General features: G+C 50.3%; 1 protein-coding gene across 7 annotated transcripts in view; it reads left to right on the top strand.

The window, feature by feature from the left end:
* Nucleotides 1-4267: 4267 nt before the first annotated feature.
* LOC309534137 (tyrosine-protein phosphatase non-receptor type substrate 1-like) overlaps nucleotides 4268-16339 on the top strand; it is a 125966-nt gene continuing 113894 nt past the window's right edge. Inside the window, exons 1-2 of one of the 7 annotated variants that reach the window (XM_082226176.1) lie at nucleotides 4268-4613; nucleotides 5559-5646. In XM_082226176.1, coding sequence (XP_082082302.1) covers nucleotides 5562-5646 — 85 coding nt within the window. In that variant the 5' untranslated portion in view covers nucleotides 4268-4613; nucleotides 5559-5561. Of the gene's footprint in view, nucleotides 5057-5135; nucleotides 5380-5555; nucleotides 5647-16339 lie in introns of those variants that run through there. The other 6 variants (XM_082226174.1, XM_082226173.1, XM_082226171.1 and 3 more) reach the window with 6 other exon arrangements.

Below are 16339 nucleotides of genomic sequence, written 5' to 3'. Positions count from 1 at the left end.
GAAATGAGGGTAGCTCAGGCAGCCAGTGGTGGAGTGGCTGAGGGTGAACAAACTGAACTTGAATCCTGGATGGATGAAGGCCTTGTGGGTGGGTGGTTCCTGTATCTTGGAGACAGGTCAACTGCCTGTTCTGGAAGGGGTTGAACTCTCCTCTGGTGGAGCAGCCATGCTGTTTGGAGGGTACATCATTTCTATCACTAGAGGCGCAAGTGGTCTCGGTCCAGTATCCCTGAAGGAGCATCTCCACCCCCATCGTTCTACCTGGACACTGAGGTCCAGCACCGAGGGCCTTCTGGCGGTTCCCTCGCTGCAAGAAGCCAAGTTACAGGGAACCAGGCAGAGGGCCTTCTCGGTAGTGGCGCCCTCCCTGTGGAACGCCCTCCCACCAGATGTCAAAGAGGAAAACTTTAGAAGACATCCGAAGGCAGCCCTGTTTAGGGAAGCTTTTAATGCTTGACGGACTATTGTATTTTAATATTCTTTTGGAAGCTGCCCAGAGTGGCTGGGAAAACCCAGCCACATGGGCTGGATATAAATTAATAATAATAATAATAATAATAATAATAATAATAATAATAATAATAATAAATTTGTTTTGTAGCCAGGAGTGCCTTTTTACCAGCTCCAAGTACAGTGGTGCCCCGCAAGACGAATGCCTCGTAAGACGGAAAACTCGCTAGACGAAAGAGTTTTCCGTTTTGGAGGTGCTTCGCAAAACGAATCTCCTATGGGCTTGCTTCGCAAGACAAAAATGTCTTGCGAGTTCCTGAGGGTTTTTTCCCCTTCCCCCCTTTTTCTAAGCCGCTTATCAGCTGATCCGATAAGCCGCTAAAAGCCGCTAATAGCGCTAATTCGCTAATCCGTCAATGGGCTTGCTTCGCAAGACGAAAAAACCACTAGACGAAGAGAATCACAGAACGGATTATTTTCGTCTTGTGAGGCACCGCTGTAGTACTCTAGAGGTGACCATTCCTGGACCATGACAGGCTGACCACAGTGGCTCATGGATTGGCAACCCCAAGGCTTGATTACTGTTCCATGCTTTATATGGGGCTGCCCTTGTATCTGCTCCAGAAGCTTCGACTAGGGCAGAATGCAGCAGCCAGGTGGCTCACAGGAGCAGATTCCTGGCAACGTGTTACTCTAGACTGTCTGATTCATTGTACTCCACCTCGATCCCTGGGTAGTTCCACTTCTGGTAGTTCCCCCTGTGGCTCGGTGGGCCGTCATCAGGGACGGCGCTCTTGGTCCAGCATGCCCTGCCCTGTGGAATTCCCTGCCAGTAGAACATTTCAGCACAAACTGCCCCTCCCTTCCCTCTGACAGTGTCTGAAAACTATATTGCTAGGCCTTTGCAACATGAATTTTCTCTTTGTAGCCATTTGGCGTTTATTGATGTTTCTACGAATGCTTTCTGCTGTTTTTATTCTTTCATGTTGCACAGTGCCTTGATATATATATTGTTTTGAAAGTGTAAATATGTAAATGCATAAATCTAGGTCAGTATTTTTACACTAACTGGCAGCGGCTCTCAGACAAGGAGCCTAGCAGGAGATGCTGGGGATCAAATCTGGGGTTCCCTGCTGCTGCTTTGAAGCAGTGTGTCTCCACGAAGGAGGTTGGAGAGACCCACCAAGGGCCACTGAACTCCTTTGACTATTAGCTCTGTGCCTGGGGCAGAAGGAAGTGGGGGGGGGACACAGGCTGACAGGAGGAAGTGATGTCAAAAATGAAAGTTGCAGGCCCCTAAGCTGCTGAACAAAGTCTTGTGGGCAGAGCACAGGAGCAGAGATGTTTGATGGCATGCAGCCTTGGAAGCCATTGTTGTTGTTTAGTCGTTTAGTTGTGTGATCCCCTGGACCAGAGCATGCCAGGCACTTCTGTCTTCCACTGCCTTCTGCAGTTTGGTCAAACTCATGCTGGTAGCTTCGAGAACACTGTCCAGCCATCTTGTTCTCTGTCGTCTCCTTCTCCCAACATCAGGGTCTTTTCCAGGGAGTCTTCTCTTCTCGTGAGGTGCCAAAGTATTGGAGCCTCAGCTTCGGGATCTGTCCTTCCAGTGAGCACTCAGGGCTGATTTCCTTCAGAATGGATCAGTTTGATCTTCTTGCAGTCCATGTGACTCACAAGAGTCTCCTCCATCACCAAAATTCAAGCCATAGGATGCTTCAAAAACCCATCGCTCTGATCTTGGAAGGCGACGGAGACGTAAATTTGTACACTAAACTGCATAAAGGAGCAGATTCATGTATGCAAGGAAGGGGCAAACATGTATGGCCTAGCACTGCTTGTTGTGGGGACAGGGAGATGGTGCAAGGGCTGTGAATCTGGGGGGAGGCAGCTTCTCAGAGACAGGTGACTGGGAACCGTGGGGTACAGAACTTAGAGGTTTTGGTCTGATCCACTAGGGCTCCTTTTATATTACTCTTGCAATAAAAATAGGTGTCTGAGGAAAAGGTTAGGAGAGCCCACTGCCTGGGTCCTTAAATATAAAGTCCATTCGGTCCAGTCACGGATGACTCTGGGGTTCCAGCGCTCATCTCGCTTTATTGGCTGAGGGAGCCGGCGTACAGCTTCCGAGTCATGTAGCCAGCATGACTAAGCCACTTCTGGCAAACAAGAGCAGCGCACGGAAACGCCATTTACCTTCCCGCCAGAGTGGTACCTATTTATCTACTTGCACTTTGATTTGCTTTCAAACTGCTAGGTTGGCAGGAGCAGGGACTGAGCAACGGGAGCTCACCCCGTCGCGGGGATTTGAACCGCCGGCCTTCTGATCAGCAAGCCCTGACGATTTATTCACTGGGAACCAAATTCCAAAAGTTGCATTTATTTGCTTTAAAGAAACACGCTACTTGGGCTTTTGAATTTATTCTTGGACCTGTGGTTCCTGATTCTCTATTGAAACCAGGGTGGGGGGGAGGAGATTAAAGATGTTGGTCAGGTCAGCCTGGACAGTTTGGTCTCCACCCCCTCATCCTTCTCCAAGACGCATGAGGGTCTGGCTGCAGTTGCTTCTTTCCTATATTCTGTACATGCTCAGGAGCACTCTCCTCCCCAACCCCCGTTTCAAAGTCTGAAGCTTAGCATCTAAAGCAGATGCCTAAAAGTTTAACTCGGTACTTGCGGGGAGAGAGGCACTGTGCTATGAAGACTATGGGTGTGGTGTTCAGCTACATTTTACTGAAATGAATGAGAATGGCTTAATGGGGTCCCTTCATTTCCATAGGTCTCCTCTGTGCAGTTGAATACCACCCTATGCCAGACACAGGCTCATAGCTGTCAACTTTCCCCTTTTCTTGCGAGGAATCCTATTCAGAATAAGGGAATTTCCCTTTTAAAAAAATGGAAAAGTTGGCAGCTATGCAGGCTGTGCAGTCATACCAGGCTGCCTTACCTTAGCTAAAAAGAGATGATACGCATTTTGAGAACAGAAGCACAGATCCATTCCCCAGCACTTTGCAGCAGAAAGGAGCCTAGATAGGAGGGCTGGTGGAGAGCTTTCCCTGCCTAAATCCTTGGGAGGCCCCTCCCTCAGCGCAGTAGAAGACCCTACTAAGCTAGAGAGGTTTGGTTCAGGACCCTATCTTCAAAGGTAGCTCCGTCTCTTCTTGTTCAGGAATAAATATCTATTAGCCCCTCTCTCCTCCTCCTCCTCCTCCTCCCTGGAATGAAATCCTTCCTGATTTCTGTGCTTCCTGTTTATTTCCTGCCACCATCATCAGCTCACCTCCTTCCTGCATCCCTTGTCTGACAGTCCCATCCTAATTCCCCGGGCAGGCTTTCCATTCATTTCACTGAAGCTTTTATCAGCTTTCTCTCTCTCTCTTGTATTTTCCTTGGGGAAGAGTTGGAGTGGTAGCTGGGAATGCAAGAGGAGCAGGGCGCGCGGGGGGGGGGGTGTAGGTTGGTGGGGGAGAGGAGAGAGAGTTCGCAGACGGAAGCACTTTGCAGAAGCCAGACTTTGTGCAACAGGGAGTCTCCAATTCTCCCCCTGACCCCTCCCTCCCGGTCTCATTCTCAGCCTTCTTTTGAAAGCCTGGGGAGAAGAACCCAGGAGTGTTTTTCAGGAGACAAAGCTGCTTTCCTTTGCAAAGGGAAGGGCAAGCCAAATGGGAGGCAGGGGAGGGAGCCTCTGAATTCTCCCAGCCCACCTTAAGAAAAACAATGTGTGGCTGATTCCAGGCAGGCAGGGGTGACCTTACAAAACACAAAAAAGCAAGTTGGCTTGGAGCGAGGCAGGCAGGCAGTCGTAGTGGTACAGCCTCCCTTGTGCTCTTTCTACTCCCCTCCAGCCTTTTCTTCCGATCGCCTCTGTCCAGCTTGCTTTGTGAAAAGCTAGCGGGGGGGGGAGAGAACTAGGACTGCGTGGAGCCGTTCCCAAAAAGCTGGCTTGCCTGCTAGAGAGAGAGAGAGACGGGGGGGGGAGAGGCGACTCTTTCTTTTCTCCTGAACTGGTACATTGTTGGAAAAAAACAGAGCCCCATCAATGCTAGGCAACGGGAGGAGGGTGGGATGTCTCTGAACCACCAGCAGCAGAGAGCAAGAAGGCGCTGCAGAGAGACACAAGCAGACTGACAAGCGCAGCTAGGCAGGGTCCAAGGGCTGCAAAGGTGACACAGAAGAGCCCACCTCCCTTGTGTCCGCAGGGGGGGGGCTCTCCCTTCTCCCCTTTTCCTGCAGATTCTGCCGCCCCGTCTCCTCCTGGCATTGCTGCTTGGGGAGGCGCGCAAACCCCAGCCCCGTTCCGAGGAAGTGTTTTTCCTCTGCAAAAAAGGGAGAGAAAAAAACATCTCCCCTTCTTCTGGTTTCTTGTGACTCTTAAGGTTTCCTAGTGCGACTGGTGGAAAGGCCTGGAAGAGGAGGAGGAGGAGGAGGAACAGGGAAGGGAGGGGGCACCCCAGCAGCCTTGGCATGTGACTGCCTGCCTGAGCAAAAAGTGGCGATTTTTTTCCCCCCGCCGGTCCCGGGGCGAGCGAGGAGCGGATTCTCGAGGTGCGCGCGCGCGTGTGTCTGCGTGTCTGGGGCGCTGCGCGCTGTAGCGGATGCTGGCCAGGTGAGTCTGTGCCCGGCTGCGTGGCTGTGTTTGCGTACGTGCTTTGCTAGGCACCCGGGAAAGGATGTTGTTGCACAGTTCCCCCCCCCCCTCCCGATGCGCCTTCCTCCCGTCTCCCTGCCGCTTTCCCCGCCGCTGCCCCGATGTCCTCTCTGTAAAATATTAATCTCCCTTTAACCGTTTTTAGCTGGGGATGTTTCAGGAGGAAGGAGATGGAGGGAGGGGGGGCAGAGAACTCCTGATTTCGTCGGCTCTGGAAAATAGGTTGGGTTTGGGCTCTCCCCCACCCCCACCCTGCCGAGGTCTGTAGACGAGGAAGTAAGGTTGGTTTCCTCATTTTGGGGATGGAGTGGTGCGGGGGTTTGTTTTCTTCATCTTCCTTGGCTTCGTCTGCCCTTCTCTCAAAGAGAGAGAGCGACTCAGAGAGAAAGCCGCTAGAAGCACCCTCTGATTTCCTCTTCATGAAACTCTTTTTCTTTTTTTCCCTTCTTCCCTCCAGTAGCAAATGACCATGGACGCTCCCGGGCTTTCTTCCAGAGGTTTGCTGACCTGTCTCCTGCCTCCCCTGCTGCTGTTCTGTAGCTGGTCAGGTAAGAAGAGCTTCTTTCCTTTTCCATCCAGCGCATCTTCTGCTAAAGGACATGTCTGGGTTTTGACTTTGATCTGTTCGCCTCCCCCCACCCCCCCTTCTCCTTGCAAAAACCAGTTGTCTGGTCTTGGCATCGTCTTTGGTTGTCGCAGCTCCTCAACAGAGCAAAAGGGCGGATTTGTGTTTTTGTTATTATTTGGTTTAAGGGAGCATTTGCAGGGCTGATGAGTTGGTTAGGGAAAAGACCTTGATCCCTCTCCTTCCTTGAAAGATCCCCCCTCCCCCACTTCAAACACCACCTACGTACGGTTTCTATCTACGGTTGTGCCAGGGCACGCTCAGGAAATGTTCCCTAAAAAGCCGGAGCTATGCAAAGGCTTCCGAATGATATAATGTTGAGCTCGGTTCATGAAGGTGGTGGTACTGTTGCAGGAGGTGCTGAGTCCGCCTGGCATTTGGCTGGCATGCACAATGAGGCGCCTGAGGAGAGGAGAGCTTCGGAGATTAGATGGGCATCTTGTGACTTCACTGCCTTGTCTGCTTGCGGAGTGAGGAGGTTGTGCTGCTGGTGATGTGATTTAGCACTTGGGTTGCTTTTTAAAGACTCGAAAGCACCTGCCGTCTCCTTACAACAGTCCTATAAGGCAGGGCAGCATTGTCCCAGTGTGGTTTATATGGACTGTGTTTAGCAACAAGTATGTGTGTGAATGTGTGTGTGTGCATTTGTGCAAACAGTTCTACCTTCATAAATCCTTGAACTGCTCAGGTCTTTCATACTTCGAGAGATCACCTCTTATGTTTGCTGCAAACTTGGGTTCGTTGGCAATGCCCTCTCTGGAATGTGGCTTGACCTATTGCCAAAGCCAGAAGATGTTCCAGTGGTTTTGCCTTCGCTAAACCTCTTTTTCACCAGAGGGTCACCAAAGTCTGGGCTCGGGGGCATCTTTCTGGAGGCTGTGGGCAACTTGTCTCCTCCAGCAGGCGTTGAGTGATGGAAACAGCAGGAGCTCTGCGTGTTCGTGTATCTTTATCCCATTTATATTACTGACTTGCTGGCTGTTTTACCTGAAGGGATGGAAACTGTACGTTGCAAGGCACCGCTTCTCAGCTTGAACAGCTCTCTTTTGCTCTAGGAACCGTTCCTTGAAGTCCGTGGCTCTTCCCATTTTACAGATGGACGCTGCTAGGTTGGAAAGGGTGTGTCGCGAACGCCCCACAGCCGCCACCACCACCCTGGAATTATGTATTCTCAGCCGAGCTGCCTTAGATCCTGACCTGCCAATATTTTGGGGGCAACACTGTATAATGCCAACAGCACTCCCCTTTTTAGGTTTTGATTCTTAGAAAGAGATAGTTACAAAATACAGCCCTGCACCTTGAAGATGACCTCCAGCTCTTGTAGGAAAATCAAAATGCATTTGTGCCTGCTGTCAAAACCTCTCTCCAAGTCTCAGCCTCTCATCCTTACAATGGGAATACTGGCCTGGCTTTGATGTGGCACTTGTAATGGCAGGTTAATTGGAGAGCTGGCTAGGATCCAGCTGGCTGTGTACTGCAACAATTGCCCGAAGGCAAGAGGATATCCTATACATCCCCAGCATGTCCTTGCCCAACCTTTTTCTTGGAAAGTTTTCAAAAAGGAGGTTCTGCTGCCTCCCTGGCTTCCTGATAGGTGCCCATCCATCCTTCGCTAATTGCCACAGCTTCATTCTGTGGCTTAAATGCTGCTTAAAAGTTAGGTTTTTGGTTAAACCGTAGGGAGGGAGAGAATACATAGAGACTTGCCTTATATGAAGATTATAGGTCCATAGTATGGCAAGGCTGGTAGAGCAGAAGACCCTTAATTCCAGGGTCGTGGGTTCAAGCCCTGGCACAAAAGGATTCCTGTATTGTAGGGGGTTGGACTAGATGACCCCTGGAACCCCTTCCAACTCGACAGTTCTGTGATTCTATGAAGCTCAGTGGCCTCTGCACTGACTGGCAACCTCTTTCCGGGGTTTCAGACAAGAGACATTCCCAGCCCTAACTGCAGATGCCAAGGATCAAGACTGTTGCCCTCTGCATGCAAAACAGATGCTATACTGCCGAACCAAGGCCCTATGCAAACAGAGAAAGCAGCTTATGCAGAACGCTGCTTCATGTAGCTCACTCAGTACGATCTCCACTCTTCAGGGTTTCAGGCAGAAGCCATTCCCGGCCCTACCTAGAGATGCCTGAAACCAAATATGAGACCGTCTGCTTGCGGGTGTTCAAGTGCAAAGACAGCGCTGCGAATGAGTGTTCCTGCAGGAAATGTGTGTGCTTCAGCCAGTGTTTTCCACAGGACCCTCGCAAGCAGCGTATGACTGTAGCCCGGCTGTGCATGTTTTCTGCGAAGCTTATGGAGGCAGCGTTCCCAAACGGGTGCTAGGTGCTAGGCTCTCTTTTGTGACTTCCACGGCACAGCCAAGCAAACAATGATAACCTGTAACGCAGAAAAGAGTTGGCATGTACGGTGAATGCACACAGCCTTTGCACACCCATGTACATGAGAATTCAGACAGAGGTGGGGGTTCCCAGCTGCACTAATCTGCCCAGCCGCTTAAACATGTGAGTGTGTGTCATAAATGATGTCCACACTTCACAAGTATCCTGCATTGTAATGTGTGAGAACAATGCTGTGCATTTATTCGCACTTCCAACTCCCCAAACTGCTTGTTGTTCCAAAATCCTAATCCCTTTTATTAGACCAGGCATCCCCAAACTCGGGCCTCCAGATCAGGCACAGGCAAACTCGGCCCTCCAGATGTTTTGGGACTACAACTCCCATGATCCCTAGCTAACAGGACCAGTGGTCAGGGATGATGTGAACTGTAGTCCCCAAACATCTGGAGGCCTGAGTTTGCCTATTACTGCTCCAGATGTTTTGGGACTACAATTCCCATCATCCCTGACCACCGGTCCTGTTAGCTAGGGATGATGGGAGTTGTAGTCCCAAAACATCTGGAGGGCCGAGTTTTGGGGTGCCTGTATTAGACCAACCATGCTGTGAATGTTTTTGGTTGTCCTGATGGAAAGCAGTGACCTAATAAATATTTTGGACTTTTCATATCATCCAGCAAAGCTGCTGTTTTACACCTTTTTCCTACACCTTCTCATTGTCAGCAGCAACCTGGCAAGGGCAGCATAATGTGGGGAGGAGGCCATGAAAGAGGGGCTTGCTTAACCCTCCCTACTCCCCTTGGCGAATTCATAGCTGAGGTGATTCATAAGAAGTGCTTGGCTGCAGGATCAGGCCAAAGGCCATCTGGTGCAATGTGGACATCCCATGAAGCTGAGTGCTGGTGGATCAAAGGAAGTCCTTCTTCAGGCAGTGTGTGGTTAATCTCTGGAACTCCCTGCCACAGGAGGCAATGCTGGCCACCAACCTAGGTGGCTTTTAAAGAGGACTGAGCCAATTCATGGAGGAGACGCTCTGTTCTGCCTCCACAGCTGGAGCAGCGATGCTTCTGAATACCATTTGCTGGAAACAACAGGAGGGGAGAGTCGCTCTGGTGCCCAGATCCTGCCTGCGGGTTTCCCATAATGGGCATCTGTTTGGCCACTGTGGGACCAGACTCATTGGACTAGGCAGGGGTAGGCACTCTAAGGCCTGAGGGCCGGATGCAGCCCAATCGCCTTCTCAATCCGGCCCCTGGATGGTCCGGGAATCAGCATGTTTTTACATGAGTGGAATGTGTCCTTTTATTTAAAATGCATCTCTGGGTTATTTGTGGGGCATAGGAATTCATTCATTATTATTTTTTCCCCAAACTATAGTCCGGCCCACCACATGGTCTGAGGGACAGTGGACCAGCCCACGGCTGAGAAAAGGTTGCTGACCCCTGGACTAGGGGGGCTAGGCAAGTCCCCTAAATGTTCCCTTGGTGTCTCCAAACCCCAGGAAGCTCCTGTCTGGCTTAGGGAGGGAAGTGTGATGCTCTGATGGGTCCAGGAGCCCTCCTGCCACCTTCCCAAAGCCTGGGAAGCTTCGGCCTGGCTTACGGAGGAAGACAAGATGCTCACAGACATGATGTGAGGACACCGTGACGTCAACCCCCCCCCCCATCGCTCTTCCAAGCTGGTGCCTCTGACGCTAATTGTTTCTCCTTTCAAAAATTTCATCATATGCCCCTGGACCCGATGGGTCATTGGCCTGACTCAGCGGCCTCTTGCTATGTTCTTATGCCCAGCGGCTGAGCAGATGCCTGTGGCAAGGCCATAAGCTGGACCCAAGTGCAACAGCTCCCTCCATCACCCTGTGCCAGCCTTTGCCAGCCTAAATGCCCTGCAGATCTTTTGTGCCCACAACCTGGGACTCTCAGGTGTTGCAGCTCAAAGCATCTGCCTGGCACCCAGTTGATGAAGGGCTGATCTGCTCTCCGGCCTGCGCGGAGCCTGCAGAGAGTCGCTCTTGCTTTTCTCTCTTTCCTTCCGCCTCCTTCGTGACAGCCGCCCCTCCCCATCCCTTCCACGTCGCCACAAACTGTCAACATAATTTCTTTAATCTAGTCTCTCCGTCGGCTAAGCGCATCCACAGGCGTTCCTTGTATGATTTGCTCCATCATCCCCTCTGATTTACTCACACACGCGTGTAAGCGACTCCCAGCCCAGTGTGCGATCTCAGTTGTAAAGGGAAGCTCTGTGGGTGGGGCAAGGCTGAATCTCACCCCCCCTTCAACCTTTGCCAGGCATCCAGTCACCAACTGATGCTGTGGCAAAGGATGAGCATGTGGAATTAGCTTGTGGTTCATTTCCCCCTCACTCCGCAATTCTTGTCATTGCTGGCAACCATCTGTTTCGTGGGCCTCCAGGGGTGAAGTCAACCCCCTGCGTTGACAGCACAAAAGTGACCTCTCCGGGCCACAAGCCTGGGCAGTGTGGATGGAGGTTCTGGGCTGCCTGGGGAAAAGGCACGGTACAAATAAGTAGAATGATGACCCTAATTACAGAGCTAAGGAGTGAATTCTACACAAACCCAGAGCAGAGTCCCTAAGGCAGTTGGATGGAGCTTTCTATGCCTCCTTCTGGGGGCAGGCGGGTGTGGGGGACTCCCTGGTCCTGAATGGGGTAACTGTGCCCCTGAAGGACCAGGTGTGCAGCCTAGGAGTCATTTTGGTCTCACAGCTGTCCATGGAGGCGCAGGTCAATTCTGTGTCCAGGGCAGCTTTTTACCAGCTCCATCTGGTACGCAGGCTGACACCTTACCTGCCCGTGGACTGTATTGCCAGAGTGGTGCATGCTCTGGTTATCTCCCGCTTGGACTACTGCAATGCACTCTACGTGGGGCTACCTTTGAAGGTGACCCGGAAACTGCAATTAATCCAGAATGCGGCAGCTAGACTGGTGACTGGGAGCGGCTGCAGAGACCATATAACACTGGTCCTGAAAGACTTTCATTGGCTCCCAGTACATTTCCAATCACAATTCAAAGTGTTGGTGCTGACCTTTAAAGCCCTAAACGGCCTCGGTCCAGTATACCTGAAGGAATGTCTCCACCCCCATCATTCAGGCCGGACACTGAGGTCCATCTCCGAGGGCCTTCTGGCGGTTCCCTCATTGCGAGAAGCCAAGTTACAGGGAACCAGACACAGAGGGCCTTCTCGGTAGTGGCGCCCGCCCTGTGGAACGCCCTCCCTTCAGATGTGAAGGAAATAAGCAGCTATCCTATCTTTAAAAGACATCTGAAGGCAGCCCCGTTTAGGGAAGTTTTTAATATTTAATGCTGTCTTTTTAACACTCGATTGGGAGCCGCCCAGAGTGGCTGGGGAGACTCAGTCAGATGGGCGGAGTATAAATAAATTATTATTATTATTATTATTATTATTATTATTATTATTATTATTCTGGCAACTGCTGCAGCCAAGCTGGTGCCCAACCAATTGCTCTGCTTGCCTTTGGACCACATTAGCCAGGCTGAGAAGGTGGGCATGTTGTCACTGAGCAGCCCAGGACCTCCAGACACTCCGCCCAGGCTTACACCCCAGAGAGGTGATGTTGCTGCTGCTAACCCAGGGGTTTGACTTCACCCTTGGAGGCGCACTCCATTGTCTGTTGAGACAGATGGATGCCAACAGGATCCTGGCAGGTTTACCAGACTCTAGAACAGGCTACCTCAACCTCGGCCCTCCAGATGTTTTGGGACTACAACTCCCATGATCCCTAGCTAGCAGGACTGGTGGTCAGGGATGATGGGAATTGTAGTCCCAAAACATTTGGAGCAGGCATAGGCAAACTCGGCCCTCCAGATGTTTTGGGACTGCGGTTCACATCATCCCTGACCACTGGTCCTGTTAGCTAGGGATCATGGGAGTTGTAGTCTCAAAACATCTGGAGGGCCGAGGTTGAGGAAGCCTGTTCTAGAAGCCGCACCCCTTGCAGCTCTAGGAGGCAAGGCCTAGCCATCCTTCAGCCATCCCCAAGAACTCATTGCATGGAACTAAAAGGGTGGCTAAACCCACAGCAGAGGCAGCAGCTGAAGGATTCTGAGCTGGCCCTGAAAACACCAAGCAGAGAAAGGGTTAAGCCCCCTTTCCCTTCTAGCCGTAAATAGTGCCAACACCCTCCCAGTGATGCTTCATTTTGGACCCTTCCCAGAGTGACGAATTGTTTAGGACTAGGAAATGAGATTAATAATAATAATAATAATAATAATAATAATAATAATAATAATTTATTATTTATACCCCGCCCATCTGGCTGGGCCTCCCCAGCCACTCTGGGCAGCTTCCATAGAAACCAAAAATACAGTAAAATATCACACGTTAAAAACTTCCCTGAACAGGGCTGCCTTAAGATGTCTTCTGAATGTCAGGTAGTTGTTTATCTCTTTGACATCTGGTGGGAGGGTGTTCCACAGGGCGGGCGCCACTACCGAGAAGGCCCTCTGCCTGGTTCCCTGTAACTTCACTTCTCACAGTGAGGGAACCGCCAGAAGGCCCTCGGAGCTGGACCTCAGTGTCCGGGTAGAACGATGGAGGTGGAGACGCTCCTTCAGGTATACTGGGCCAAGGCCATTTAGGGCTTTAAAGGTCAACACCAGCACTTTGAATTGTGCTCGGAAACGTACTGGGAGCCAATGTAGGTCTTTCAAGACCAGTGTTATATGGTCTCGGCGGCTGCTCCCAGTCACCAGTCTAGCTGCCGCATGAGGATTCAGTTCCCTATTTGTCCCGTGAAGCTCACTGAGTGGCCTTGGGCCAGCTGCTTCCCCTTAGCCTACCTCGCAAAGTTGTTGTGAGGAATAACTGAGGAGGGGGGAAGAAGCATTTATTTCTTTAGCGTGTTTATCTCTTGCCTTTCTGCCAAGCCACCATTTACTTTGAGCTCCTTGGAGGAAAAGGTGAGATATAAATGCAATCAATAGAAGGCTTGCCTGGGTTTAAAAACATGTCTGTGTGAAAAGCAAGTCGCTTCCCATCATTTCATGTTGTTGATTTGGGGCAGCGCCTTCTCTGAGGTGCAGAGCAGGTTAGCGTGAGTGACCTGGTGTACCTGTGTCAGAGTAGTACCATTTCAGACTGGGAAGGAGGAAAGGTTAGTAAAGCAGAATGTTCCCCCCCGAATCAGGTGTTTCCAGACGACGAGGTTATGTAGCATTTTCCCTGGTCGGTTTGCAGGCAGTGGCATAGTGTGGGGGGTGCAGGGGGGGCCGGCCACACCGGGCGCAACATCTGGGGCGGGCACGCTCGCACTTGCAGCTCTAAAATCCGCAGGTTAGGGGGCGCAAATTACTTGCCTTGCCCCGGGTGCTGACAACCCACGCTACGCCACTGTTTGCAGGGAAATTAAAGGTAAAGGGACCCCTGACCATTAGGTCCAGTCGTGGCCGACTCTGGGGTTGCGGCACTCATCTCGCTTTATTGGCCGAGGGAGCCGGCGTACAGCTTCCGGGTCATGTGGCGAACCAGAGCAGCGCATGGAAACGCCGTTTACCTTCCCGCAGGAGTGGTACCTATTTATCTACTTGCACTTTGACATGCTTTCGAACTGCTAGGTGGGCAGGAGCAGGGACCGAGTAACAGGAGCTCACCCCATCGCAGGGATATGAACCACCGACCTTCTGATCGGCAAGTCCTAGGCTCTGTGGTTTAACCCACAGCACCACCTGCGTCCCGCAGGGAAATTAGACTGCACTATTTTCATGAATCTGTTTGCGGGGAGCTAAGACCAGTGGTAAGATTGGTGCGGGAGGCAGTGGAAGACAGAAGTGCCTGGTGTGCTCTGGTCCATGGGGTCATGAAGAGTCGGACATGACTAAACGACTAAACAACAACAACAAGATCGGTGGTTGCCAAGCTTGTTTGGGGCACTGCCACCCCCTTGGCTCCATAAGTTCATTCCCAGCGCCTCCTACCCTATAAAAAACATCGTTCAGAATAGCGCTTTCATGACCCGTTAAGGAATATAATAGCACCATAAAATTCAAAACAGTAACGATCAACTGCACATTTATCCCAAATCCAATTAAAACTATTTAGTTTAACGAATTAAACAGAATTGATGGACTTGATACCAGATTTTCAAAGCATGGTAGTCGTTTAGACCTCCAGTGTTCCTCTGAAACCCACTTGCTTCTTAGCGCGCGCACACACACACACACACACACCCCGGCTGATGATACTGCCCACTTTAGGAATCACTGAGTTAGAGGATGTTGCAGGCCTAGGCAAACTCCGGCCCTCCAGATGTTTGGGACTACAATTCCCATCATCCCTGACCACTGGTCCTGCTAGCTAGGGGTGATGGGAATTGTAGTCCGAAACATCTGGAGGGCCGGAGTTTGCCTAGGCCTGGGGTGTTGCATCAAAGCAAGTCTTATCTCACCTTACCTGACCCTCGCCTTCCTCACTGCAAGAAGTCTAGCCTTCGGGAGAAATTGGGTTTGTTGTTTAGGATCCTGCAAAGCACTCTAATTGCCCAATCTGACTATTGCAGCGTGTGATTGAATCTCGCCCCCAACAGTGGCAGGTTGGAAGTTCCCTTATCGCACACAGAAAACTACCATGTTAGGGAGGAGAAGGCTGGTCTAGTCTTCAGCGTGTGGTTCTCTGTCTGAAGGGATATTCATGGGTTTTTATTCCTATTTCTCTTGCTTTCGTAAACCACCTTTGAAGCTTTGTTCAAGGGTAGTATATGTAAAAGGGAATAAATGACAAGTGCCGTCCAGTTATAGGTTTATCCTGCTCATCACCTGTTTTGTGAGAATCTTCATATCCTATCTTCAGAATTAGGTCTTTAAAATGCATCACGGCCTGATAAGCTCACGTCTTACTCTGGCTTCTTGTTTCCTGTTTCCTCCTGTCCTCAAAATGCTGATAATCTGCCAGTCATGCTTTGATTGCACAACTGCCATTTCTGTGTAAACACTGTTCTGCTTTACTTTTGGGCACTTCGCATTTAACATGTTCAAGGTTGTTAAAAGGAAGGAAAAAAGATTATGGAGAGCTCCCAAAAGGGTACAGTACAGTGGTACCTCTGGTTAAGAACTTAATTCGTTCTGGAGGTCTGTTCTTAACCTGAAACTGTTCTCAACCTGAGGTACCACTTTAGCTAATGAGGCCTCCCACTACCACCACACGATTTCTCATCCTGAAGCAAAGTTCTTCACCCAAGGTACTATTTCTGGGTTAGCAGAGTCTGTAACCTGAAGTGCCTGTAACCCGAGGTACCACTGTATCTCCAAACTGAGTGAAAGGGCAGTAAAATGGCAAGTGCAGCTACAAGTAAAATGTAAAGTAGTAAAGTAAACTTAAAGGACCTCTGGATGGTTAAGTCCAGTCAAAGGCGACTATGGGATTTGGAACTCATCTCAAATTTTCAGACAGAGGGAGCTGGTATTTGTCTGCAGACAGCTTTCTGGGTCATGTGGCCAGCATGACTAAACTACTTCTGGTGCAACAAGACACTATGGCGAGTGCCAGAGTGGTACCTATTTATCTACTTGCACTGGTATGTTTTCAAACTGCGAGGTTGGGAGAGGCTGGGACAGAGCAATGGGAGCTCACCCTGACACGTGGATTGGAACCGTCGAGCTCCTGATAGGCAAGCCCAAGAGGCTTGGTGGTTTAGCAGCTCCAAGTAAACCAGTGTAAAGAGGTACAGGTCAGAACAAAAGCGTTTAACAGGTATGCTGGTGGGGTCTGAGCTGGTGGCAAGTGACCAAGAATGAGACCTTGGAGTCATAGTGGGTATTGTAGAGCTGGAAAATTCTCAAAAAGAGGGAAAGGGGGGATGTCGCAACTTCCCTATGAACAAAGGTTGCAGCATTTGGGACTCTTTTAATTTAGAGAGAAGACAATTAACAGCAGACGGAAGAGAGCTGCATAGAATTATTCGTGGTGTGGAGCAAGTGGAGAGGTCTCGTCTCTCTCTCCCTACACCAGAACCTATGGACTTCCAATGAAGCTGAAGGTTGGAAGATTCAGGAAAGGAAGGAAGACGAAAGAACTTCTACACACAGCCATAGTTAAACTATGGGACTCCCTTCTTGATGGCCACCAACTTCAACTTCAACTTCAACTTCTTCTTCTTCATTGAATTTATATGCCATCCTATACCCGGAGGTCTCAGGGCAGTTCACAGAATAAAATCAAAATATAAAACCACAAAATACATACTCAAAACAAAAACAACCTAATAACCCACCCCCAAAAAACACATTTTAAAAGGGCATA

Source organism: Podarcis vaucheri (genome assembly GCF_965113315.1).
Source record: "Podarcis vaucheri genome assembly, chromosome: 6".
NCBI classification, from domain to species: Eukaryota; Metazoa; Chordata; class Lepidosauria; order Squamata; family Lacertidae; genus Podarcis; species Podarcis vaucheri.
This window is presented reverse-complemented; position numbering and strand designations above follow the sequence as displayed.